Raw genomic sequence first — 27577 nt, 5'->3', positions numbered from 1 at the left:
GAATCCGTCCAAAAACACAGCAGGGAGCCATTTTATACAGTGGGCGACCATTTTGAAGCCGCCGATCAGCTGTTTTAAAAACGTTGTCTAACGAAGAATCGGTTCCCAAAGCAGGGAACCAATCATTGGGAAGCGAATTTTGCCTATTAAAACATTGTTTTGCGATTGCAAAACAGTCATCGTATAGCAGTTTTGTTGTTTAACGAGGTAATCGTTAAGCGAGGCACCACTGTATAAGTTGGGACACAACCATAGTTATCCAGAAAATATGAAGTTACAAGCCACCTCTGATAGAGGTCCCAGCATGGATGCTGATATGCCCCAACCTAACAAGCACAATAGCATAACAATCAGTTCCATCCAAACCTTTGTTTAAGCATAGTGGGAGTGTATGGGCTTTTCCTTTTTGACACCCAACTCTATTTTTCTTTTCCAACCAAATCTGAGGAAGATGTTCCAGTCCTAACCCAAATGTGGTCATCAATAATGGGCTTGCTGAAGGTGAACAAACTGAAGGCTAATACAAAGGACAGAGATAGCCTGGTGAGTTGATAGACAGATCAAGCAATAGGGATACAGCAACAGGGATGAGTTATGCTGCCCCTAAAAACTTGGTGTGCTGCATTAGATTTTGATGAGGTGCTTGAAGAGCCGGATTGCAAAACTGAACAGAGAAGAATTGTTTCAGACAGAAAAGAGCACTGTATATAGAGAAAGTTCTGAAAACATGTACCGTATTTTTCAGTGTATAAGATGATACTTTTGTTTAAAATATTTATATTAAAAATTGAGGGTTGTCTTATACACAGGAGGGGGGAGGGATCAAAGCACCTTGATCCCTGCTTTTCACAAAGAAACTGGAGGGGTGAAGCAGGAATCAAAATACTTCAGTGATTCCTGCTTTCCCCTTCCTCTTTCTTGCACTTTCCTAGCAAGAAAGTGGAGAGGGAAAGCACTTTCCTCGCAAAAAGTGGAGGAAAGTAGAGGAGGAAAGAAAGTGGAGGGGGAAAGCAGGAATTGTCAAACTGCTTTCCCTCTCCACTTTCTTATGAAGAAAGAAATTTTGGGTTAGAAAAGGGGGTGTTGTCTTATACATGGAAAAATACGGTAAGTGTGCGCTTGAAATAGCAGTACACAAAGCTTCTCTCCATTTTGTTTTCAAGGTCAACAGGGAAGTTTTTTACCAATACAGAAGGAAGGGAGATGTATGTTCAATGAATTACACAGGACCATTAAGAAACCTACAATTGTCCCCCATCTCAGAGTCAGCATTTCAGTAAGACAAATGCCCAAAGAAGGAAAAGCAAAATATACCTTTTCTACCTTCTTGTCAGAAATATCTTGCTTTTCTAGAACGGCCATACTCTCCTTCAGATTCTTCACTATGTCTGCAGGAGACTTGTGTGATTTGCCAAAAGGAAATGGCATGGCTGCAAGCTACACGTGCCTTTTGTTCTACAAATTCTCCTTCACCTAGAATTAAAGAAAAAAAAAGCAATTGGTAGCAATACAACAAATTTTAATATCACTAAGTAAATGGTAGAAACTTAAGCTCATAGTTTTTCAGAGACTTGAAATCTTCCTAAAACATCTCATTTTTAGCATGAAATTATACAAATTCCATCTAGAAGTAAAATCCAAAGCAAGACATTGTACTGCTAAGAGACAAAACTTGTATCAGCATTTGGCAACAGAAGTGATGTATTACTGTATGTCACTTTTCATTATGAACCAAGGGTTATGTGCTTTTTAAAAAATACCAAATCCATTACGTGCATATAAGTATTAGATTCAGTTCAAGCGTTTTCTTCAGAGAAAAGATTCTGCAGCATTTGGAAGAATCATTCACTTTTGTTTTCATGCCAGCCAAATACATATGGGAGCCTGAGCTCATATGGGATCTCAATGCAGATGAGAATGCCACAGGATTAGAATCCAACTATTTTACATTGTAATTATATTCTACTTTTATAATGGCTTTCAAAAAAAGGATCCAACCTTTGCTAGTATTCTGCATAGCAGGCTCTAACATATGTAACAAAAGCTACCTACAGATCAACTTGAAATAAAGACCAGCAGGCATTTCAGGTATGTGAAACTTTTGTATCCAAGCAAAACCCCTCTAGGAACGGTTTACAGACTACATATTCAAATGCATCATGGACAGCAATCGAACTGTTTGAAGTGTATGTGCTAATTAATAACACACTCCCTTAGATTACTTAATGACTGGACTTCTAGAATTCTCGATAGGCTGTAAGGGAACAGAAAAGCCTGCTCTTCAAAAATGCTGATAGGCTGTTACTCCTGTAGCAAACAAAAGGACAGTTGAAGCTGACAGAGCAGAGGTCACAGTGTCATTACAAAGAATGGCTGTCCCCACCTGACACAAATGAAAATAGCCCCCAGTCTGGGTCAGGAAGCATATCACTACAGCCCCATTCACAACAAACGTAAATAAATATCTATGCTGAGACAATGTGGGGATGGACAGTGAAACTTGGCACTATCAGCCAAACTCTATGGATCATTATATCACTCAGTCAGTTTTTTACTATTCTAAAGCCATAATCTGCAAATGAGAAGCAACTGTGGGCAAGTCTTAAACTGAGCACCAGAAAGATTGAAGAAGTTACAGGCAGAATAGACCTACAGCTCTCACTTCTACTTTTTTCAATGTTTGCTTTCATATTTCAACATGGCTTGTACCACAGATACATACGCTCCATTTAAAACAGTTTTGTGGCACTACAAATACATTAGAGCATCTTGTGAAAATCAGGTGAGGACCACTCATACCTCCACTTTTGCCACCTATATAGTGCAGGAATTTACACATTACATCTGGGGGAAGAATTTGCAGAAACAGCAATGTCAAAAATGTGCATGCTGCCTTTTAGATGTTAACATAACACGTACAAAAAGTGTTTTGCATAGCAGTTTAAGAGGCAGACAAGGCAGCTAAATAATACTACAAAGCCAGAGCTGAATAACTTTTACAGCAACTGCTGTTTAAGAAAAAAAACTTCAAAGAACTAGTTTTATCATTCTCTGGATATGGGAACATAATCTACAAATAAAACACAGGTTTTCTGTTCATATACTGTAGATCTGGTTAAATATATAGCCCTATCTAACTGGAATATTTAAAAAATTGTATTTTATGTTTAGAAATCAAGGAAAGGCATTAACAGTCTCATGGCTAAACTCGTTAACCACAATTAGAACAGACCTACTAATCAAACAGGACTTGTTAACATTTAAGCAACTCTCATTTCTTCAATGACTGAAATCCTGTTGCTTAGCATAGTAAGTAAATGAGTAGGCCCACTGAATCACTGGGTACTTCATGAGTTAACTCTATTAGTACCACTGATTCAATGGCCTTAACCCCAGTTGCTACTTAGTAAGCTAAGCAACAGGATTTCAATAAATCGATCTATTTTATTTGAGACAGAGGGTCAGAAATGTGCAGATGAGAGTGCTCTGGAAGTGGGACTGGTTCGCTCCAGCAAATACATTGTCTGATTACTGCCTTTAAAAATACATTAACGAATCTCTGAAGAGGACCAAATAGAGGACTAAACACACAAGTAGCCTCTAAAACTGGATTTAGCCCTTCATTCTCTACTTAAAGCTTTGTAATTCATATTGCTATTCAAGGAGCCATTGATGTTGTTAACATTTTATTACAAAAGTGGGTGCACACCACCATACACAAGAAAGAGCAAAATTGCTTTAAATCCTAGAACACTATTTGTGGAGATCTGCTTAACGACACAAGTCTAAATAAGCATACACCCATCTACTCATCTTGCAATGCACAGCTGCCCACAGCAGACAAAACTAGTATTTTCTTATTTATGACAATCACAACTATTTACGTGAAATAATTTATAGCCACCAATAAACATAGGCAGAGGGGAAGTACATTATGCATAAATAAGATTGAGAACTGTCTTCTGTTACTCAAAATAGTAAGCTGATGTCCATTCTAATTAAAATGACATTTCCCTTGTACTCAAGAATTATGTCTTTTCCAAAACAGCTGTCATGTAGCATTATACACTTCTCAGATATGTGTGTTAGATAGCCCTGCATACACTATATCACTATATGTTTGCAAATGTTTCTTATTTGATTATTAAGCAACGGAACAGGTTTCTAGTCAAAGTGACTGCTTACTTCTCTGTATCTGGGAACCACGAATGATAGAATGGAAAGGAAAAAGGATATCTATTTAGGATATAGTTACTACTCTTTCACTAGCAGATGGAAGTACCAAGTCATGACCTACAGAGAGACAATAACATGCAAGGAGCAGTGGAAGAATGCAATCCCCTTAGCTGACAAAGAGAAAAACTGAATGGCAGGAATCAAGAACAATATAACAGGTTATGCCTTATCTCAAGAAGACCATTTTTTGAGTCACTATTGTGTGTTTCCCATAAAATGAGGCAAGACAGGTAATCACTAGACAGGGTCTTCACAGTGGTATTGCCCCAACTACAAAACAGCCTTATAAGACAGGCTTATCTGATGCCATCTTCAAACTCTTTCTGGCATAAAGTGAAAATAGGTTTTTCACCAGGTTAAAAAACTTATATTTTTCCCTGACGGCATACAAGCAAAAAATCCCATGCATATAAACATAAACATATATTTTAACTGTAGCTTAGTTTTCACTTTTTAGGTAAAGATAAAAGTTCCCCTTGACATTTAGTCCAGTCGTGTCCGACTCTAGAGCGTGGTGCTCATCCCCATTTCCAAGCCATAGAGCCAGCGTTTGTCCGAAGATAGTTTCCGTGGTCATGTGGCCAGCACGACTAGACACGGAAGGCCGTTACCTTCCCACCGTGGTGGTACCTACTTGCATTTTTACATGCTTTCGAACTGCTAAGTTGGCAGGAGCTGCGACAAGTGACTGGAGCTCACTCTGTTGCATGGATTCAATCTTACGACTGCTGGTCTTCTGATCTTGCAGTACAGAAGCTTCTGCAGTTTAACCCGCAGCACCACCATGTCCCTTCACTGTTTACCTTGCATTAAATATTGCATTTGTGACCATTCAGAAAAACTACTATTATGCCATAGATAAACAGAAAAACAAGTAAGTAAGGCTATACTGCAGTCATCTCTGACAGAATACAGTGTTATTACGTGGCTCATAATCTGATGGTGGTGTTCTCATGGGCTGCTACCTGTACAACATAGTGTCTCCATCCTGAAAGCATACATTCAGGTACCCTAATCTGCAGAATCATAAAGCCATTTATTTTAGCTCCTGTAGCATATTTAATAACAGTTACCAAATTAGAGTGCCTGGATGCATGTGTCAATACAGTGGACCCTTGACTTACAGACGGCTTGACTTACAGACTTTTTGAGTTACAGACTTCTCTGGTCGCAAAATTTAGCTTTGACTTGCAGACTGAGATTTGACTTACAGACCAGAAAAAAACCAAAATGGAACAAAAACGGCCTGTTACGGGATTAATCGGTTTTCAATGCACTTTAGGTCAATGGAGACTTGACTTACAGACTTTTTGACTTGAGAACCGCCTTCCAATACGGATTAAGTTCTCAAGTCAAGACCCCACTGTACATACAAATGGTGCTGCCTTTGGACATCTAACAGATAATAGCTGATGCAAAATATAATTAAATATTGAATGAACAAACTTTCTTTATAGGAAGTTAGCAGAACATAATTACAAAATTTTATTCACATTAAAGGATTTGAAGAGCTAATAACTCTAACCAGTTCACTTTTGTTTATCCTTCTAATTCCCAATTTAGTAAACCACTTCAAACTCTTTCCTGTGCTTCTTTTCTTCTGTCTCTATTCCCTTAACATAATCTTATTTCTGCTTTCGGGTCTATTCACATAAAACCAAAAACGCATATACTTTCAAAATAACTTAGCATGCAGATCATGAATCCACTAAAAAGTGTGATTAAAGTTATTTATTTAATTATTTTCTAGGCTTTCTCCTTGTAGAGGAACTCAAAGTCCCTATAGAGGGATTCAAATTAAAGCACAAGATCAAATCTTTGTTCATGAATTAGATTTCCCTGTATAAAACTGTAACAGGGGGGAAGTCTGTGTCTAGTGTATTCTACTGTTTGGGGGTGGTGGTGGTGGAATAAACCCTAGCATCTTATTTACATACAACTTTGTTTCAAGTATAGAATCATAGAATCACTGTAGGGTTTGAAGGAACCTTGGAGGTCTTCTAGTCCAAACCTCTGCCCAATGCAGAAGACTTCATACCATCCCAGACAGATGGCTATCTAATCTTTTCTTGAAAATCTCCAGCGATGGGGCACCCACAACATTGGGAGGCAAGCTGTTACACTGCTTAATGGTTCTTGCCATCAGGAAATTACTCCTTATTTCCATGTTGGATCTCCCATTGGTTCTTGTCCTATCCTCAGCCACAATGGAGAATAAATCAATGCCCTCTTCCCTGTGGCAACCCTTCAGATACTGGAAGACTGCTATCATGTCTCTCCTCAGTCTTCTTTTCATTAAACTAAACATACCTAGTTCTTTTAGTCGTTCTTCATAGGATTTCGCCTCCAGTCCCCTTATCATCTATGTTGCTCTTCTCTGCACCTCTTCCAGGGCCTCAGCATCTTTTGTATTGTGGTGATCAGAACTGGACACAGCACTCCAAGTGTGGCCTCACTAGCGTAGTATAAAGTGGTATTATCACTTCCCCCTGATGCTATGCCTCTGTTGATGCAGCCAAGGACTGTGTTGGCTTTCTCGGCAGCTGCAGCACACTGCTATCTCATCCTTAGGTGGTGGTCCATCAGGACAACTAAATCCCTCTTTCTACTGTCAAGCAAGGTAACACCTATCCTGTACCTGTGCATCTGGTTTCTCCTGCCTAAGTGTAGGACCTTACTTTTCCCGCCACTGAACTGCATCTTATTGTATAGGGCAAAAGGTTCAAGTCAATCTAGATCCTTATGAATGATGAATATCTCTTCCAAAGTATTAGCAATTCCCTCCAGCTTTGTGTCATCAGCAAATATGATGAGTGCTCTTCAATCCCCTCATCCAGGTCATTTATGAAGATGTTGAAGAGCACTGGGCCCAAGACAGAATCTTGAGGGATCCCACTGAACACTTCCCTCCATGTAGATGTGGTTCCATTGAGTGTGGTTGGTCAGCCAACTGCAAATCCATCTGGTAGTTGCGCTGTCTATCTCACTTTGTTCTATCTTACACACAAGTAGGTTGTGGTCTGCCTTATCAAATGCCTTACTGAAGTATACTATATCCACTTTTTTCCTTGATCCATTATTCACTTTATCAAAGAAGGCAATAAGATTTGTTTGGTATGACCTGTTCTTAACCCCATGCTGGCTTCTAGTAATCACCATGTTATTTCCTAGGAACTCACAAATCTGCTGCTTGATTATTTTTTCTATGATTTTCCCAGGCATTGATGTCAAGCTGACTGATCTGTAGTTTCCTGGATTCACTCCCCCCCCCCTTTTGAAGACTGGAACCACAACAGTTCTTTTCCAGTCCTCTGACAGTTTGCCCGTGCTCCAGGACCTCTCAAAGATTTCATTCAGTGGTTCCGAGATCACATCTGCCAGCTCTTTTAGTACCTTGGGATATAAACCATCTGGTCCAGGAGACTTGAGCTCATTCAAGGTGTTCTTTTACCACTTCCTTACCTATTTTGACCTGCTTCCCTCTCCTTTCTCCCACAGTGCTGCTTTTGATGGGGTGGACCAAATTTTCCTTTTGCGTAAATACAGATGCAAAAAGAAAGAAAGAAAGAAAGAAAGAAAGAAAGAAAGAAAGAAAGAAAGAAAGAAAGAAAGAAAGAAAGAAAGAAAGAAAGAAAGAAAGAAAGAAAGAAAGAAAGAAAGAATGAATGAATGAATGAAGCAGTTCTGCTTTTTCCATGTTGCCCATCACCTTTTGTCATCTTCTCCCACTAGTGGACCAACCATTTCCTTGACTTTCCTCTTGCTCCTTACATGTTGAATGAAACTTTTTTTTGTTATTTTTGCATTTGTTGCAAGTCCTAGCTCATTCTAAGCCTTAGCCTTCCTGACTCCATCCTTGCAGATTCAAGCTATTTGCCAGTATTCTGTTCTAGTTATGAGCCCCTTTTCAGTTTTTTATACTTCTCCTTTTTGTCTCTTAGCTTGTCAGAGAGCTCTGTGTGCATCCATGCCGGTCTTGTCAGATGTCTCTTGTTTTTCTTTCTCTGTATTGTTTTGGTTTAGGCCTTTATTATCTCACCTTTCAGGGTTTCCCAAGCATCCTGAACTGTTTTTCCCTTTAGGATTTCCATTCATGGATTCTTCCTATTACATCTCTCAGTTTGTTAAAGTCATTCTCTTAAAATCTAGAACATTAGTCTGACTTGGTACAATTACCCTTGCCAGCATGATGGTGAATTCTAATATGACATGGTCACTTTCTCCTAAAGTTCCTACCATTTCCACTCCCTCAATTAGTAAGTATTAAGTCCAGTATGGCTGACCCTCTAGTTCCCTCCTCCACCTTTTGTATGATAAAGTTGTCAGCTAGGCATGTCAGGAACCTGTTGGATCTCCCACTTGCTGCAGAGTTGGTTTCCCAGTTGGTAGTTAAAGTCCCCCATTACTACAGTGGTGTGTTTCCTAAACATCTCAGCTAATTGATTTGCAAAATGTGCATCTATTTCCTCTGCTTGGTTAGGTGGCCTGTAGTACATGCCTACAGCTATGTCATTTGTTTTTCCCATAATATGCATCCAAGAGTTTCAGGAAGGCTTTCATCCTTCCTGAAGCAGAAATAAGTAGGATACCCGACAGCAAAACTGATTTATCCAAGATCTTGGGACTCCCGTATAGCTTAATATGGGAGGAGAGTTGGCACTAACTTATCCTGGAAACACATATCTCTTTTTCTGTTAAGGTAGGATTCTCCCACCCTCTGTTGTAGACTTAGTGTGCATTAGGCATTACATTTTTAATATTTTTCACTAAAACTACCACATTTCATCAGAAATCCACCTAGTCAAAATCCTAGCACCTATAGCCAAAACATCCAACTCCTCAGAGGAGTTTCAGTACACATACCTGAGGCACAGCATGTCCTTCTCTGCAGCCACTGTTAGGGTGGCGGCTCTAAATAAACATGCCACTACCCCACAGCAAAAGTGATTTATCCAAGATCTTAGAACTCCCATATACATAATTATGTAAGGTAAAAAAAGTTCAGTCTTCAATTGAATATTTATCACACTAAAACACAAGTAAGGAAGTGGAAGTCAGTTACATTGACTCTAAGAGTCAGTTACATTGACTCTTTTTTAAAATGCCATTTTAAAAAAGAGTCAATGTAACTGACTGCACAGGTTTTTACAGTTATTCTACTATTGATGGGGTCTGTCTTTTATCCACTCATTCTCTTTCACTTGTTCCCCCACTTAGACAGCATCTTTTACACTATATCAGCACAGAGAAATGCAAAGATAAACAAGTGCTGAGACACTGAAAATTTTAGAAGTGTCCAACAGCTGACTTTAACTCTTAGCACAGACTAAACAGACACAGGGTTTGTACAGCTGTTTCTCTTGTGCTGTTGGAATTTTACACATTGGTATATTTTTACCCATTGACCCATTTTCATTACCCTTTTTAACTGATACACACTTGCAGAAATTCTGTTGCTTAAAGAATTAAATCACACTGGAGTACATAGGACCACTGCATCAGCAGGAATTTGATGAGTCAGCTCTTCCATAAATTCTGCTGATTTAAATGGGCCTAGTCTAGTTGCAAGTTATTGTGCTACAATCAGAACTAGAGAAGGTACATTTGAATCAACAGACTACCTGCTGATGCAATGGGACAACTCTAATGTGACTTACTACCTTAAGCAACAACACTTCAGCCTTTTCAACCACAATTACTTTCTACCTAGAAAAACCTGAGAGGATTGCCAAAAGTCAGAATTCACTTGACAGTATACAATTATTATTAAGAAGGTGATAGGGCTGTTCAGTTAGGCTTGCCTAATGTTAGTGATAATTTAGAATTGAACTTAAGACTTAAATCTGAGACATTTTCATTCATATTTCAAAATCCTGGAGAACTGTATCTTAACAGCCTGAATTCATTCCAAATGGGCATGGGTCAATAGTGTTATGGCTCATTATGGTAGGTGTCCTGCTGCCAGTCCTAATCTCATATTATGCTTCATAGAATCATAAAATAATGAAGTTGCAAAAGGCCTTTAAGGTCATAAAGTCCAACCCCTGCTCAATGCAGGAATCCAAATCAAAGTATATCTGACAGATATATCTGCCTAATTCTCTCTTGAATGTCTCTAGCATTAGTGTGTTCACCACCTGCTTATATAACTGGTTCCATTGTCATAATGTGTTTTTCCTCATATTCAACCAAAATGTGGCTACTAGAATCTTGAGCCCATTATTATCTGCCTACACTCTGGGATGATTAAGAGTGCAAGACACATGCAGGACAGATTCTGCCCCTCTCTGGTATGACAATCTTACAAGTATTTGAAGAGTGCTATCATAGCTCCCCTCTGTCTTCTTTTCTCAAAATTAAACTAGCCCAGTTATTTCAGACTTTCCTCGCAGGGTTTGGTTTCTAGTCCCATGACCATCCTTGTTGCTCTCCTCTGAATTTGTTCCACTTTGTCAGTATCCTTCTTAAAGTGTGGGGTCCAGAGCTGGACCAAGTACACAAGATGAGGCCTAACCATTGCTGGACAGAGGGGAACAAGCAGTTCCTGGGATATGGAGGCGATACTTCTGTTAAACTGGCCTAAAATAACGTTTGTTTTTCTTTTTGCAGTCATACTGCACTATTGGCTTATATTTAGTTTGTGATCTACAACAGTGGTTTTTAACCTTTTTGAAAGAAACGCCCCCTTGAGCCATTGAGGAAGTTATCACCGCCCCCCTCCCTGCGGTGATGATATCTTATTTATTTATTTATTTATTTATTTATTTATTTATTTATTTATTTATTTATTTATTTATTTATTTATTTATTTATTTATTTATTTATTTATTTATTTATTTATTTATTTATTTATTTATTTATTTATTTATTAATGACACTTAAATCCAATGACCCCTGAAAACAAAATTCAATTCTAAGAAAATGAAATGCCCCCAAAACACTTAATGATTTAGTTGCAAGCAAATTTTAAGACGCAAAAAGAAATATAAAAAGGGCATAAAAACAAACCACAATGCAGGAACTAAAAATTTCAAGACGAAAACTCTGAAACTAAATTAAGATTGGAGGAAAATATATATTCATGCACACTGTAAAAAGGCTGCAGCCATCTTAACAGGTTTGGCTTGCTCCAGGGCCCCCCTACCGCCCCCTTCTGCTCCAGCGCCCCCACACCGCCCCTTTTAATTCTATCGCCCCCCTGAAAAATGAAATCGCCCCCTGGGGGGCATTATCGCCCACGTTAAGAACCACTGATCTACAACAATTCCTAGTTCCTTCTCGCACATATTAGTAAGCCAAGTATACCCTTCACATGATCATGCATTTGGTTTCTTTTTCCTAGGTATAGAACTTTACATTTATTCCTGTTAAATTCCATTTTGTTGTTTTCAGCCCAGTGCTTGAGGCAGACTACTCCCAGGATGTGGAAACTCCCCCAATATAAAATGGGCACAGGTCCACTACTAAGGAGGAGGTCAGACATCACCAAAAAGGAGAACATTCTCCACAAAACAGGAGGACTTTTTTGCATTATATTTGCATACCCTAACTTAAACTAATATATGCAAATATAATCAAAATTAAACATTATTTCTATAATTTAATTGCAAATAAACTACCACTCTCAAATCATATACAAGACTGAGACTCAGGTAACCACTTTGGAGCACAGTATTGAAAGTAAAAATGGAATATACAGTACATCAAACAAACAAGGTACTGTGCTAATATAGTGCTGCCTCGCTTAATGATTTTAATTGGTTCCAAAAAAATCATCGCTATGGGAAAACATCGCTAAGCGAAATGCAGTTTCCCATTGAAATGCATTGAAAACCAGATAATCCGTTCCAATAGGAACAGACTGCCATCCTTAAGCAAAAGTCGCCATAGGAAACATCGCTAAGCGAAACGCGGTTCCCCAACTGAAATGCATTGAAACCCATTCAATGCATCTCAATGGGGGGAAAAAATTCAACAAATTAAAAAAGAGTCAGAACAAAGTCAAATTTGGCTAACAAAGGGTTTATTAAGTGCACTTTATGATTTCAAACATTTAACACAGTAAACTTTAACTTTATAACATTTAAAAAACAGCAAACATGAGGCTGTTTAAACCATCGTTAAGTGAAACAGGAGACCCCAAAACCTAATCGTTATGCGAAGCATGGTCCCGAAATCGCTAAGCGAAAATCACCCATAGGAAACATCGTTAAACGGAGTGCAAAAATGCTCCAAAAAAGTCATCGCTAAACGAATTCACCGTTAAATGAAGCGCTTGTTAAGTGAGGCACCACTGTAACTCTGAAATGCTCTGGGCCTCATATACATATACAGAAACAAACAAAAAGAGACTTTAGTGGAAATATCTAGCTAGGTAACAATCAAGTGTTTCAGAGGGCTGGTCTGAAGGGGCTTTCAGAATATCTACTCTGGGACTGACCTTACATTTGAAATTCATACAAAATTGACATGTCATGCCATTTCCTTTCTGCCATTCATCAATCACTGCACAGTTGTGTCTTTTCCTTAAAAATAACACCCCCCAGAACCAACTGATTTAAAAAATGAGGCAGGGCTGATACATGTATTTACCTATCAAAGCTCGTACTACACTCAAAAGATTTAACTTAATGAATTCATTACTCACCCCTTCCCCTCACAGCCACTCACTTGCAAGAACCTGTGGATTCAATATTCATAGTTGCCAAAATGAACCAGTGTCAATACTCAGTAGCCAGAATCCTAGTGGTGTTCACATGGCTTCCATAACTTGCTATGTCTGACTGGAGTTAACTGACAAAGTGTGGGTACACATCAATCATGTCACACATTCACCTGCACAAACAGATACATGCCAGTACCTCATCAATTAAGTGCGGCAGGCTATATAAATACCAACAGGACTCTGGGCTATGGCACTCATGTAACATATGAGCAGTAACATAAAATATGACAATCAGTACCTTATGATACATAAAGATTCTGAATCTGAGGGAGAAAGTGTGGTCTCAGGGTGTAAGAAAATAAATCAGGTTGAAACACACTGGGCTATTTTAAATTAAAATAAAGTATGATTTGTTGGATGTACCAGTTCCTTTGGTTCCACACATGAAAAGAGAGATGTCAGAATTTTTATAGATCACTAAGACCTCTGGCATTCCATTAAAGAACATCAGAGGTGTTAGTAATCTATAAAAACGTCTTATCAGTAGGACATGTTTAGGAGATTAAATATGTATGCCACAGATAATTATATTTTTTGACATTATAGTTATTTGACTTTTTCCCCTAAAGCCATGAGAAGGATAAGGAAACATGTCCCAGGTTTCATTAACCTCAGAAGAGGTGAGAAAGAAGAAAGTATCCTATTCCCTGACCTGGGTTTCAGCAGGATAAGGACCAGCCCAGGGTAGATAAAAATCAATGATGTGTTTAAATCAAATAAATACAAGCATCTCCAAAGCTCAGGCTCATACCCCAAATAAGATTCATAGCTCTTAGGTCAAATAAAATTTGCAGATGAATGTACATATTTGGGGGGAGGGGAACAATCAGATAAGGCCATGTGTTTTGGCAGCAAGAGCATTTTTTTAAACTACTAACATTGTCCAATAAGAAAAGTAGTCATGGGTAAAACAAGGTAGCACCACTGGGAAGAAATGCACTTTACATCATAAAACAAACAGCAATAACAGCTTTAAAAGCTTTAAATGTTAAGCTAGCAGATGGCAATGCTGACACAATGATAGTATTCAGTAGTATTCAGAGTGTTTGAGATTGCTGGCCATGGCCATCATGTGGCCACTGCTGGCGACGATACAGATTCACTTGCATTGTTTTGTGTGGAGTAATGCACAGAGAACCAAAACAAGTAACTTTCCTATTGAAGTCTAATACAAACATGCAAATACCTCTACAGATCACAAATACTATTAAAATAGAATAGGAGAAAAGCATTTCCATGCTCTCTATATTCATACTGCTACATAAATATTGACCAATCAAGGCAAGAAGACAGCAATTGTTCTGGGTGAAATGACCACAGCTATGCTTTTAAGCTGCTATATTGTTACTCCTTCCCAACTTTCATGTCAGCATGATAAAACAGGAATGACAGGATAGTCTTTATTCTTGTTACAGTATACAAGACACATATACTGATGAGACTGGATTAAGCCAGAGAAGCCATTGCCTTCAAATATACAAAGTAACTCCCTCTGTGATGTGGCAAGCCTACAACTTTTGTAACTGCACAAAACATTTGGGATTTGTCCTCACGTTCAGTTGCCGTCTGCAGTAATGCTTGCATTTAATTCAGTGGAGACACTGGGTATGGAACATAACTGTCAGTCTGTTCCAGAGAAGCTTCCTTAGTTAAGTAACTGTGGATGTACAATTACTTACTTATTGCTGACTTAGTGCAAAGTAGTACTCTTAAGTGATTTACAATAAAATAACCACCACCACCACCCAACAAATAAAACAATAAACATCCCTACATAAACATGTATAATAAATGCATAAGATCCCAAATGATGGTGGACACTGTAAAACAAAAATCAGAATTGACTTAGGAGAGGAGGCCTGACAGAAGTCTTCTGCCGGGAGTCCATTCTACAAGGAAGGTGCCACAACGGAGAAGGCATGATTCATTGTCAGTTTTCTATGCCTCTCTCAGCATGGCAACCCAAAGAAGCAGTGTCTGTGAAGAACAGGTGGGACAGGGTGGTGTTCTGAGGGCAAGGCGCTCCAACAAATAGTGGGGTCCCAAATTGTGAAGGACTTTATAGACTAACACTAGAACCTTGAACTTGGCCCAGAAAACAACAGGAAGCCAATGCAGGTGAACCAGAACCAGGGCAATGTGATCAAACTTCCTCACACCAAATGCCAGCTTGACCACCACATTCTGCACCTGCTGCAGTTTCTGGGCCAGGTTCAAGGGGAGACTCATACAGCAAGCATTGCTAATCTTAGAGCTACAGTTGGGGAGGCCTGAAAAAAAAACCTGAAAAATTACGGGGGGGGGGGATTTTCTGTTTTGGTCCAAAGCTGTTGTGTGTTTTTCTGAAAAAAACTGAAAGAAAAACAAGTGTGGAATACAGTGGTGCCTCGCAAGACCAATTTAATTCATTCTGCGGTTAATGTTGTCTTGCGAAAAAATTGTCTTGCGAAACGTGTTTTCTCATAGGAATGCATTGAAATCTAATTAATGCGCTCCTAAGGGCAAAAAAAGTCAGAACAAAGTCAAATTTGGTTTACAAAGGGTTTATTAAGAGTTCTTTAAAGCTATACATATTGTGCAGATGATTTTAAAAATTTCAATCAAAAAACTTTAACTTTTTTAACATAATAGAAAAACATTTAAAAATCAGCAAACATGAGGCAGGAACAAAAAACGGAAAACATTCTTCTTGCGAAGCACAGCCATAGGAACATTTGTCTTGCGACTCATCAACTCCCATTGCCAAAACCATTTGTCTTGCGAGTTTTTTGTTCTGCGAGGCAATTGTCTTGCGAGGCACCACTGTATGTTATTTCACAAAGATATGGCATTCAAAATATATTTTTAATGAAAGTCTTCTGAGACTGTATTATGCATTTAAGTGCATACACCAAAATCATTACAGACCCACCATTTAGGTAAGGAGATAACTAGGTAATTAGTCTAAGTTGATTAAAATCTCACCTGGACATAGCTGAAGATCATTCTGGAGCCATTTTGAAAGAAACAAGCTTACAAATACAGTATGTCCATTTTGTTACTAAAAACCAGCCTAATTATATATGCCCTTATAAATGGGAAGTGGACAATCAAATGAACTACATGCAGGCCAGGCTTCAGATAGCTACTGCCTGACCAGGTATACGACTTCTAAAACAAGCAGTTAAGAAAACAAACTACGTATAACAAATTGTTCACTATTTCTTCTTGGATACGAACAAGCAAAACCCTGCATATATTTACTGACCGCTTGCAACTCCTTCCACTTATGCAACATTTTTAACTCGGTTGAAAGCCTGGTCATGATTAAGTAAGAACAAAATGAAAATTGACAGTAATAATGGAGAATCTGGTAGGTAGGCCTAACTAGATACAGCTAAAGGGCAGAATGGATAGTTATCTAAAAACAAAGTTTTGAACTAGAGTCACTCAACACTATTATCTTACGCTTACTGTTGTCCACCACTGACCCTGTCATTCAAAATAATTTTCCTTTCACAGCATGAAGCGTAAACTGTCCTCATTTTGACATCTTGTACTTCCCACCGTAAGGATGGATAAAAACTTTTTTCCTGGAATATACACATGCAAAATGGGAATAAGCACTGTGATAATTAATCTGAAGCAACTACAAATTTTAGGTTTGCAACAACATAAGGTTTAGTATTTACCAAAAACTAAAACCCAGTTAATAAGCAGAATTACATAAACTTTTTATGAGTTGCTGCCATTACAGCATATCTTTTTAATTAATGACCTGCATTTGATGAGATAGGATGTGGCCAATTTAGTAACTACCACTTGTGCCTTTGTAACCTCAGAAATTCAATGCATTATACATAAGACTATCCTTCAAGTATGCACACAAAATTCCACAGGCCTAAGGTACAGGCTTAACATTTCCAATCTACACTTGCCTGTAGCAAGTAAAAATCATGTTCAAGCAACACAGCAAACATCTTTTCCCTCTCCCTTTCATATATGAAGAGATATGCATGACTAATGTAGTCATATCTGGTAAGAAGGCTTGTAATATGTCACAGAATAATATCCTTTATAACCTTATTTGCAATGCTGCACTCAACCTATGTCATTATAGCAACTAAGGGCTTCTATTTGGTTCTAAGCATAATTCAAGGTAACAGATTTTAGCAATGTAAAATACCACATTGCATGCATTAAAGTTCTCTCAATAGGATATTAAAAGACCTTGCTTAGAATGCTCCCTTTGTAAAATATCCAGTGAGAAGCACTGAGTTTTTTCAGTAGGTGATTTTGAACAAGAAAATTTCCAAGCCTTTAAATGAGCTGCCTTGAGAGATAATTTTTTCTCAAGATATATATTTAATGTCTCTCATCCGAGACACTTACAGTTTTAGCAACCTTCTATTAAACAACTTTTCACAAACATCGCTACATGAATATTGACATTTGACACTACAGCCACAAAGAAACAACATCATCCTGAACACCGTTGCCCTACTTTACAGGACAGCTGTACATGACACAGTGTATGGCTATAGACTGCATAAAGAACCCCCCCCCCCCAATAATAACCTAACAAATGCAATCTAAATCATAGAATCACAGAATCATAAAATTGGAAGGGGCCTATAAGGCCACCGAGTCCACCCCCCATTCAGTACAGGAATACAAATCAAAGAACTTCCTTGAACTCTTCTTGTCATTTCATCATTAAACTTCTTTAATGATGAAATTAAACTTCTTCACAGAACAAAGTATCAACCTCATAAAAAGCAAGCAGATTAAAGTGGGAATAGGTAAGTAATCTTTAAAAATAATAGCAAAATATTACTATATCACACAGGTCTCAAAATAATACATCAAAAGCACAAAATGAAGAAGGAACGTATGACTGTGTCTGACATTTAATTAGCCTGAATCAGTGTACAGTATTTTTCCATATATAAGATACTTTCATCTAAAATCTTTAGATTAAAAATTGAGGGTCATCTTATACACATAAGTAAGGAGGGGGGAGGGATCAAAGTGTTTTGATCCCTGCTTTTCCCCTCCACTTTTCTGCAAGGAAAGTGATTTCCCCCTCCACTTTCCTCACAGGAAAGTGGAGGGGGAAAGCAGAAATCAAAGCGCTTTGATGATTCCTGCTCCCCCCCCCACTTTTTTGTAAAGAAAGAAATTTTGGGTTACAAAGTGGGGGGAGGGCTTGTACATGGGGGCATCTTAAACACAGAAAAATATAGTATATTAATACCTAATGCACTGTTCACTTGAAAGCAGATATGAATTTTATTACAATTATCCTAACCAATTAAGATTTAATATTGATATTACAAATCAACAAAACTAAGAGGCATTTTAAATATGATGTGTAGTATACCATGGCTTTTAGCCTCTTCTCTCATAAGGTGACTACAATACTCAGAGACTATCTATAGTTCTCCATTTATATAACTTAAAACAAAAGACACATTTTTTCTCGCTGTCTGGATGCTGTTTTAAAAGATTTCTGCAAAATGATCTCAACACAATTAAAAACTGTGCTCTCTCTGGACTGGAAAAAAATTGTGTTGCTTAGCAATATGAAATATTTTTCCCTGTCCATAAAGCAGTTGAGACATTCTAACCCTATTAATTACAGAGAATAGATGCCTGATATGAAAGAGACTGAAAATGAAGCTACATATTATCAAGAATAAATGATCCAGCATGTTACAAAACAAAATATAACACAAATGAAAGAGCAAATTAATTATTTTTCTTTCAAGCTGTTGAGATACCACAAACAATTAACAAAAGGATATTTGGAAAGTAGAGGGACAAAGAAGAAAAAAGTTTGCTTGTAGATGCTCAGGACAGTAAAAGGGCCACTTCAAGGCTTTGGTGCCAGAAAGGATGCCACAAATGCCACATTGTTTCGAGTACAGTATTTGTTATTTTTAAATCTTATATGCCAAAATTAAACAGACTGCTTCAGAATCCTCCATTCCCCTCTCCACTCCCCATTAGCTGAATGACAGGGTGCATCTTTCTAGTTTTGGATACAAGACAGAATTTCTCAGCTTCACTAGACATTGTGGAGCCAAATGCCTAACATGCAAATAGTGCTAGTTTCAAAGCAAAGAAGAACACCCTGCCCTCCTCCACAACAAACCATCACAGCAATGATAATAGCGTTGTCATTTCCTTGGTTGCTTGAGGCATACAATTGCCTCCAGCCAACAGGTGTATTTTCATTAAAGCCACAACTGCTGACATAATAAATGGTGCTATTGTCATGTGGTGCCCTGGGGAGTACAAGAAAGCTAACAAAGATGTATAGGCATATCTATCCCACTGCCAATCTACATTGGACTGGCATTTTTAACAGGGTCAAAGGAGGTAAGGGAATAAGTAGCAGCAGTAAACTGAGAATGGACACAAGCTGGCAGAAGGATACCAATGCAAATTTTTCACTAAGTTGTACTTATATCATATGGACTGAAATAGAATAATGCCATATTTTTTCATCAATTTTTTCTTCTTCTAACAGCATGGATCATAACACATTCAAAGAATATAATTATCTAATCAGGACTTGTATACATGAGGCAGCTTACTATGGCACTAATCTCAGGATCTTTTCCAAATAACTGTTTCTAATTGACCATATTGGCAATACAAAGCTATTTCAACAGTCCTGTATAAAGAAACACAGGTGCAAATGTTAATACTGATCATTGCATATTTGACTACTGTAGGTTACTGTGGATAGTGAGGATGCTTCAAAGTTATTCAGTAGTCAGTTGACTAGATGGGTGGGGTATAAATTAAAATAAATAAATAAATAAATAAATAATTCAATTCAGCTCTGAAGCAATTTTCTAAGATTTAGACTGCAACCTAATAAATTTATATCAGAGGTAAGCACCATTTAAATCGCAAGACTTATTCCCATGTTCATATTGTACAGAAATGTTACCTTGCATGTCTTAATCTCTACATCTGCCTGCAAATTGGAGAAACCTATATCTCCTACAATCTGATAACCTACAACGAATTTCCAAAACATCTCAGTCAGATGTGAGAAGGGCTCTATTATCTAGCACTGGTATGATACAATGAGCTTAACAACAGCAGTATCAGAATATACATCATATGATCTAAAGCATGAACAGCCAACCTACAAAACAGGTGGCACAAGCAGAGCAGGTCTGTGACATTCATTGATAGAAACAGGTGACATTCATAGATAGGAACAGGAGGAAGCCTGGCTATGGTGCACTGGTGCCTGTTTTGCAGCTTAGAAGAGGAGGGAAAATGCTTGTGACTAGGTAAGTTGCTAAGTTTGTAATTATTGGGTTCAGAATACAAATTTGTCTAACTTGTAAAGTTCAAGTGCACAATTACATGAACACCATTTCCCAGAGAAAAAGGAGTTCTACTACTATGAACTTTTTATTTAGCAAAAATATTACTGCACTTCCATTTTAGCCATTAGGGTCTGGCTTTGGCCTTTGGGGCCATTGATCAACTTCAGGGCCAAACTGTTATCTCATAAATGGAGTGGCTAATGACATAAAAGACTATCATGACCCCTTTCTCTAGCACAGCATGTAAGGTTCTCCACACATGCACACTGTTTTTAAAGGTCAAATTGATTTTTAAATGCAGAACAGAGCTGAGTACAAAGAATTCTTGGAGTATATGAGAATAACACCACATATTCCCCATCCCCCAAGCTTCTCTAAAGATTCTTCAACTTGGTGCTTGTTTCCAGATTGAGCTAAGAAAACTGTTTTGTCAGCATGAAACATTTGTGCAATATAATGCAATAAGAAAGAGGATATAAAGGGCAAAAAATTTCAATCCACATGAAATGCTCAGTGAAGCAAAAGGCATTCAGCAAGTTTTCTCCAGCTCACCTAAAGGTTGAGAGAGTAAGTTAACCAAATTCATCTTTCTACTTTTAAAATTTTAACCAATTAAAAAAAGATATCCAAATCTCATATATAAAATGATATCCAAATTCCATCTATAAAATTCCTGTGCTCCAAAACATCCTTAATGCTTGTTATAAATTTAAATGTATTGCATTCAATATAGACTAAGTTACTTATGATTGTGGGACAAACTCATTGTGAATTACTTAGACCTGTGTTACAGCTGCAGTGCTTAATCTATTAAACTGCTAGATTAAGCAATAATTAAAATCACTTAAAACTTCTAACCAATTAAAAAGGTGCCTCTGATCAACTAAACTGCAGATTTCTTAAAGTATTATTTTTAACACCAGCAGTTATAAAAACTATGGAATGCAAATGTCATATAAAAAGGGAATGTCTCATCTAAAACTATGCATGTTACACCACATGCTGACATTGTTTAAAATAAAGAACAGATATTCTGCCTTTTTATTCTTAATATGCTGTCTGCTAAAAGTTTATGTTAATTGGATACAATTTATTTATTAAATTACAATCCTAACCTATTCATCTGTTTTAAAATTTCACTACAGGTGAAAACAGCATTTTAAATTAATATATTTCCTTTCTATACTGCAAAATATCCTTGTCTGTTACAACTTTTCAAATGTCTTCAGACTGAAATTCCAGGAAAATGTTCCATTAGTAAGAAACACAATTCTATGCACATTTATTCAGAAATGCATGCACTGCACTTAAAGGGTACTGTTCCCTAGAACAATGAGTCCCAATATGGGGCCTCTGAATTTTGCTAGAGGACACCTCCCAGGGACACTGGGCACTGGCCATGATGACAAGGGTTTTGGCATTTGATGTGCAGCAATTTCTGAGAACCCAGATTTGGGGACTACTGGCTAGAAAATGTGTCTAATCACACAGTCTCCCATCTAAGGGCTTTTATTTTTCCGTATTTATGAACCCACACAGTACTGTATTACAGCACATTAAGCTGTTTTAAAAACTGAAAGATGGCAAGCAGAACTAGAATGAAGCCCACACGTGGGCCCCCAAAATAGATTTCTCATCTTTGAGAAACTGTTACTGTTATTTCTGTGTGAACTAGGAGGCTCTCCCCTTTTGGTTTAATTCTGAATCTACTCATTTACACAGTATGAGTGACTGTTTTAAACAAGCAACATAAATCAAGATTTAAATTACTAAGTTGAAAACCTCAATATAAAATGCAAATGTTGATCCAGTTCTTTATTTATATTGCAGTAAAGATAATAAGGGACGTGGTGGGGTTGCGGGTTAAACCACAGAAGCCTCTGTGCTGCAGGGTCAGAAGACCAGCAGTTGTAAGATCGAATCCATGCAATGGAGTGAGCTTCCATCGCTTCTCCCTAGCAATCTGAAAGCATGTAAATGCGAGCAGATAAATAGGTACCACCTTGGTGGGAAGGTAACGGCGTTCCATGTCCAGTCACACTGGCCACGTGACCACGGAAACTGTCTTTGGACAAACGTTGGCTCTATGGCTTGGAAACAGGGATGAGCACCGCGCCCCAGAGTCGGACACGACTGGACTAAATGTCAAAGGGAACCTTTACCTTAAAGATAATAGAGAGTACTGATTAAAAAGTTTAATAGAATCTCTGCACTATATTTTGTACATATTTAAGAATTAGGAGTGCAACTGCACTAGAGAGCCAGATGAGTATTGAAAGTAGGGACCAAGAAGACCTAGATTCAAATTCCTGCTTGTTCATGAAAACTCATTAGACACTGGCAATGGTGTGCCATTCCTTGAACATCTCACATGCCAAACAATATCTGGTATGGTCACCATAAATCTGAAGTGAGTTCCCAGCACATTAACAACAACCAAGTATATTAACCTGAGCAGTATTTCATTAAATATTGTATTTCACCTTGTTAGAAAATGTTGTGAATATAATACTCTAGGGCTTCATTTTGAAAGGATTCCTGCCTTAAACATAGCTTAGTGTCTTAAATTATTCAGTTCAGCTGGCATATCAATAGATTGGCGAGTGTGTTCAATCTTAACCCATTGTATTCCTACTAATTTTGATGGCAGTCAATCAATATTTATAACAAATAAATCTGCATTTCCAACACTAGTTATTGATGTTCCAAAGGCCCACTTATATTTTTCAGGAAAAGACAGGAATATTATAGTACAGGTGGAAACAATTATCTTGTCACAAACATACATTACTGCACTGTCTCAGATGTCCTTTGGCTCTAAAGTAAAGGTAAAGGTTCCCCTTGACAATTTTTGTCCAGTCGTGTCCGACTCTAGGGGGCGGCGCTCATCCCGCTCTTCAAGCCATAGAGCCAGCGTTTTGTCCGAAGACAATCTTTCCGTGGTCACATGGCCAGTATGATTTAGACACAGAACGCTGTTTACCTTCCCACCAAGATGGTACCTATTTATCTACTCGCATTTGCATGCTTTCGAACCGCTAGGTTGGCGGGAGCTGGGACAGGCGACGGGAGCTCACTCCGTCACGTGGATTCGATCTTACGACTGCTTGGTCTTCTGACCCTTTGGCTCTAACCCACCTATATATCTACAGTCAAATCTATACCATGCTTCCCCGAAAATAAGACAGGGTCTTATATTAATTTTTGCTCCAAAAAACGCAGTAGGGCTTATTTTCAGGGGATGTGTTATTTTTTTCACTTAACTAGGGCTTATTTTTGGGGTAGGGCTTATATTACGAGCATCCTGAAAAATCATACTAGGGCTTATTTTCAGCTTAGGTCTTATTTTCGGGAAAACAGGGTATATGTGCAAATATTTAATTGAATATTCAATTTCAACTTCCTATACTCTATCTCAGTCTGTTTTAAAGTAGTAAAGATGTCTGCTTCTGTCTTATTTAAGATAAATTTAAATCAAACGAGGCATGTTTACATGCAAGGCATAGATACTTCCACTTTATTTCGGTGCAACAAGTGGCTTAAGTAAGGGCAAATACTAAATTTGAAATCTAATCAGTGAAGAAATTTTAAAAGCAGTTATGAGAACACACCTCAGGGAATTCAAAGGCAATTTTAAATTTTGCACACACATTTGTTTTACAGTTATAAAATAGAGAGCAAAACAGGCCTAACATTTTTAGCATCAACAAATTCTATGTAATCATGTAAGAGACATTACTGCCAAGCTTAAGTTCCCTATAGAATACTCGTGGCCACAGGTATGTTGAAATTAACTACTAAAAGAAAGGAAATGCTATTTATAGTAAAGCTGCCCCAAAACGAGTTCAGCTTGGTTACGAAAAGTGACAACCATGTCCTATACATCCGCAGTAGTGCCTCTGTTTCTAATCTCATACTTTGTGGTCCTGTAACTGCCATATTATATTCAAAGTACTTATTTATAGGCACAAGAAATGTTGCTTGATCTTAAGAAGCAGAAGCTACTGTCAACTACTGTGAAAAACAGCTATGGTAAATTGATTCATTATCAATTTCTTGAAATTAAATTTCCTTTATGCAGAAACCACTGCCTGAACAAAAGATGCATATTATTTTTAAAACATGCTGAAATTTTACTGTTTATCCTGACATTATTTTTTCAAGAACTTTTTATCATGTTTTTCCTTAAAACACAAATTAAACAATTATTAGAGAGCAGTAGGTTATTTCACTATATAATTATTGATCTTGCTATCCAATTTAGGAGGATAAAACAGCAAACACACTCTGAACATATTACAACTGTAAGTTTCCAGATAAATTCTGCACAAAATATGTTAGCCTGCTGCAAGAAAACTAAAAATCTTGTGTCAACATAGACTATATTATCAAAACTGAACAGATGAGCTTTAATACCTGAATGTTCACTCCACACACTTTCTATAATTAAAAATATTCAGTCATACAGTATTTCCCACGAGAGTTTACTGATGGAAAGTGCTACTGTGCTGTGTTTATTTTTCTTTTCAATATTTAAAAGTAATGAACAATCATCATTAAGGCAGGAACTGTAATGTGCATACTCATAAAAAGCAATGAGTAAAATCTAGTTTCACTTACACTTGAGACCAGGCTTGATTAGTCAATAAACTTCCATTTTCCTTTCCAAAGATAAAAGTTTATAGAAAAAATTACAAGATTAAGACTTAGTACACATTTTAGTACAGTATTTGATACTGTAGTATTTTTTATGATGCTGTTTTTCCAAATCATGAATGAATGCAATTACCAAGATCAGTAAGGCTGCACATAGACGGCCTTTCAATCAACCTTTACGTGACTTCCACCCTCCAAAAGTGACCCAAGTTATGGGTACCTCTAGAGAAACATGCCATAAAGTACTAGAAAATTGCATTCCCAGTCCTTGTTTTAAGCAAGCAGTGTTCAACTATTGCAGGGAACAGTTAGAAGAGTAATGAGATTAGATAGATAAATTAACAGATATAGAAAGACATTGTACATGTTTTTGTCCTGTGTGCGGGTGCGCGCGCACACACCCACACCCACCCCTGTGCTTAAATAGGAAAGCTGCTTGGAAGCCAAAATTCTACTTCACATCCACTTTCTTTTACCAGTGGAGACCTGGTTGTGAACATCTCACATACAATATCTATATCTCCATATATTTATCTTCAAAACCCAATGAAATTCTCACATTCATGTGCTTTATGGTTAAAAGAAGACACACTCTATAATTGCAAGGGAAGCAAACAGAGACTTAAAAGATCAATCTGACGTTTTTGCGCTAGATTTATTCATTTCTTAGAAGTCTGTAATATATCACACACCAGAACACTCCTCTGAAGTAAAAAAGGCCCTCTGACCAAAGTAGTTCAGGCAGTTTGGCTAGAGAACAGAATGGAAACATGCCAATTTAAAATACGAGCCCCTTTTCCATAAAGAATTGTAAAGCATTCTCTCTACCTTCCTTTATATGGACATGTGGCCATTTATTCCTTTCTTGCTGGACTAAATTGCCACATGTCACTCTAGATGTGAATGTGAAACAGTATTTCATGTTCAATCTCATAGAGAAATGTATATGAATGTCAAATAAACCTATAAAATAAACAAAAAACCCTGATTATCAAGGAAAGCCATACAAGTCAAGTCAATGAAGCAGAAATGAAATGGCTTCCCTGTATAAATGGCATTATGAATCACTCTAAATATCACTGTTTACCACTGGCATACTCAGGAATTTAAAAAAATAGGTTCAGGCCTACTCATCTAAAGTATTTATTGAAGCAATCTGGCAAGTAAGGAACGCTACAAGAATGTGTAACCCAAAACTCGGCCTCGTCGTGTGCAGTGCCGTTTGGCAGCAGAAAAAACAATACGTTTTCACTCCTTTGTTGTCCGCAGTCTTAAAACCATTTTTTTTTCTAAATACGCCCTAGCAACATTTCCGGATTCGAGAAGGCCTTTCTTTCTTTTTTCTTCCTCCCTCCCCACTGACAGGCAGGTTCCAACAACAAGCCCTTTAAAGCAAAGAAACTTTTCCACGGAGCTTACTCACAAAGACAACAATGCGAGCCTCTCTCCCAACAGACAACGACCAGGAGCGGCGCAGGCCCCCGACAAGCTCGTCCGTCCCCTCTGGACCCCTCCCCGTATTAATTCCCCCGGAATTCCCTGCCGGCTCCTTTTCCCCATCCTCGTCACCATCACAAAGGTTGGTCGGGAGCCTGTTGTCGAAGGCGGCAGAGGAAAAGAGAAGCCCTCCTCTCCCTCCCTCCCTGCCTCCACAGACCAAGGGGGCTGGGAGTGGAAGGGGCAAGTCACCCGCCTCAAGCCCTCCTACGGGTATACCCTGAGGGGCCCCAGGGCCCCTTCCTTCCTTCCCGCACCCCACAACGAGCGCGGGGCCGGCGCTGGGCCCCTCACGGCTGCAGCCCGGTGGAAGGCGGACGCCTCCCATTATTCTTCATACCACCACCGCCGCCGCCACCACCACCCCTTCTCGGGCCGGGCCAAGCCAAAAAAAAAAACAAAAAAAGAAGCCGAGGCGGGAGCGATGCCTTGAAAAAGCCTCCCCCAGTTCTGTCCCGTCCCGCCCCGGCCTTAGCCAGCTGCGGCCCGCAAGGCCCAGCAGCCCAACGCGACGGTACCTTCGCTCCGCGGCGAGGAGACGGCGGGCGCTTGCCTCCTCCTCCTCCTCGTCCCGCTACGGCGTCGGCTGCCTCTTGGTCGACGCCTCCGCCGACGGCGCTCGTGGGCCTTGGTTCGCCTCAGTAGTCGGCCTCCCTGGCCGCTCCCCCACCCCGCGGTCCTGGCTACGCAGCGACCCCTTAGCTTCTCTTCCCTTCCCTTTCCCTTCGCCGTCTCCGCTCTTCTCTCCTCTTCCCAGCCCGGCGGCGGATACTAGCGACTGACGAGAGGCGGTCAGGAAACAGGAGAAAGCCGGGCGAGCTCGCCCGCCCACTCGTTGCTGCCCCCTGCGGCGTGGCGGAGCATCAGCACGCAAGGCAGCCGCCGGTCAATTCCTGTGAGCAGGGCCGGAGGCCATCCGGGATGATGTGTTTCACTTCGCATTCGTTGCAGTTCGTAATTCGGGGTATGTGAGAGCCGTGTAAGCTTGTGGCCACGTCATCAAATACAGATGCATATAACATCCACTTGTAATGTGCCTCTGATATATACAATATATATGAGATATTTAGCTAGTGGATGAAGTGATGGACTAAGACTAAGGAGGCCTGGGTTCAAATCCCTGTTCTGC

The 27577-nt window shown here is 38.7% G+C and overlaps 1 protein-coding gene across 1 annotated transcript in view; it reads right to left on the bottom strand.

Moving 5' to 3' along the window:
* CAB39 (calcium binding protein 39) overlaps positions 1-27212 on the bottom strand; it is a 59119-nt gene extending 31907 nt beyond the window's left edge. Inside the window, exons 1-2 of the mRNA XM_020801830.3 lie at positions 26967-27212; positions 1315-1473 (exon numbers count right to left, since the gene is read on the bottom strand). Of these exons, the coding sequence (XP_020657489.1) occupies positions 1315-1428 (114 nt within the window). The 5' untranslated portion in view covers positions 1429-1473; positions 26967-27212. The remainder of the gene's footprint in view (positions 1-1314; positions 1474-26966) is intronic.
* Positions 27213-27577: the final 365 nt, after the last annotated feature.

This window comes from Pogona vitticeps, chromosome 3 (assembly GCF_051106095.1).
Source record: "Pogona vitticeps strain Pit_001003342236 chromosome 3, PviZW2.1, whole genome shotgun sequence".
In the NCBI taxonomy this organism is placed as follows: Eukaryota; Metazoa; Chordata; class Lepidosauria; order Squamata; family Agamidae; genus Pogona; species Pogona vitticeps.
The sequence above is the reverse complement of the archived record's forward strand: the minus strand, read 5'-3'. Positions and strand labels throughout refer to the sequence as shown.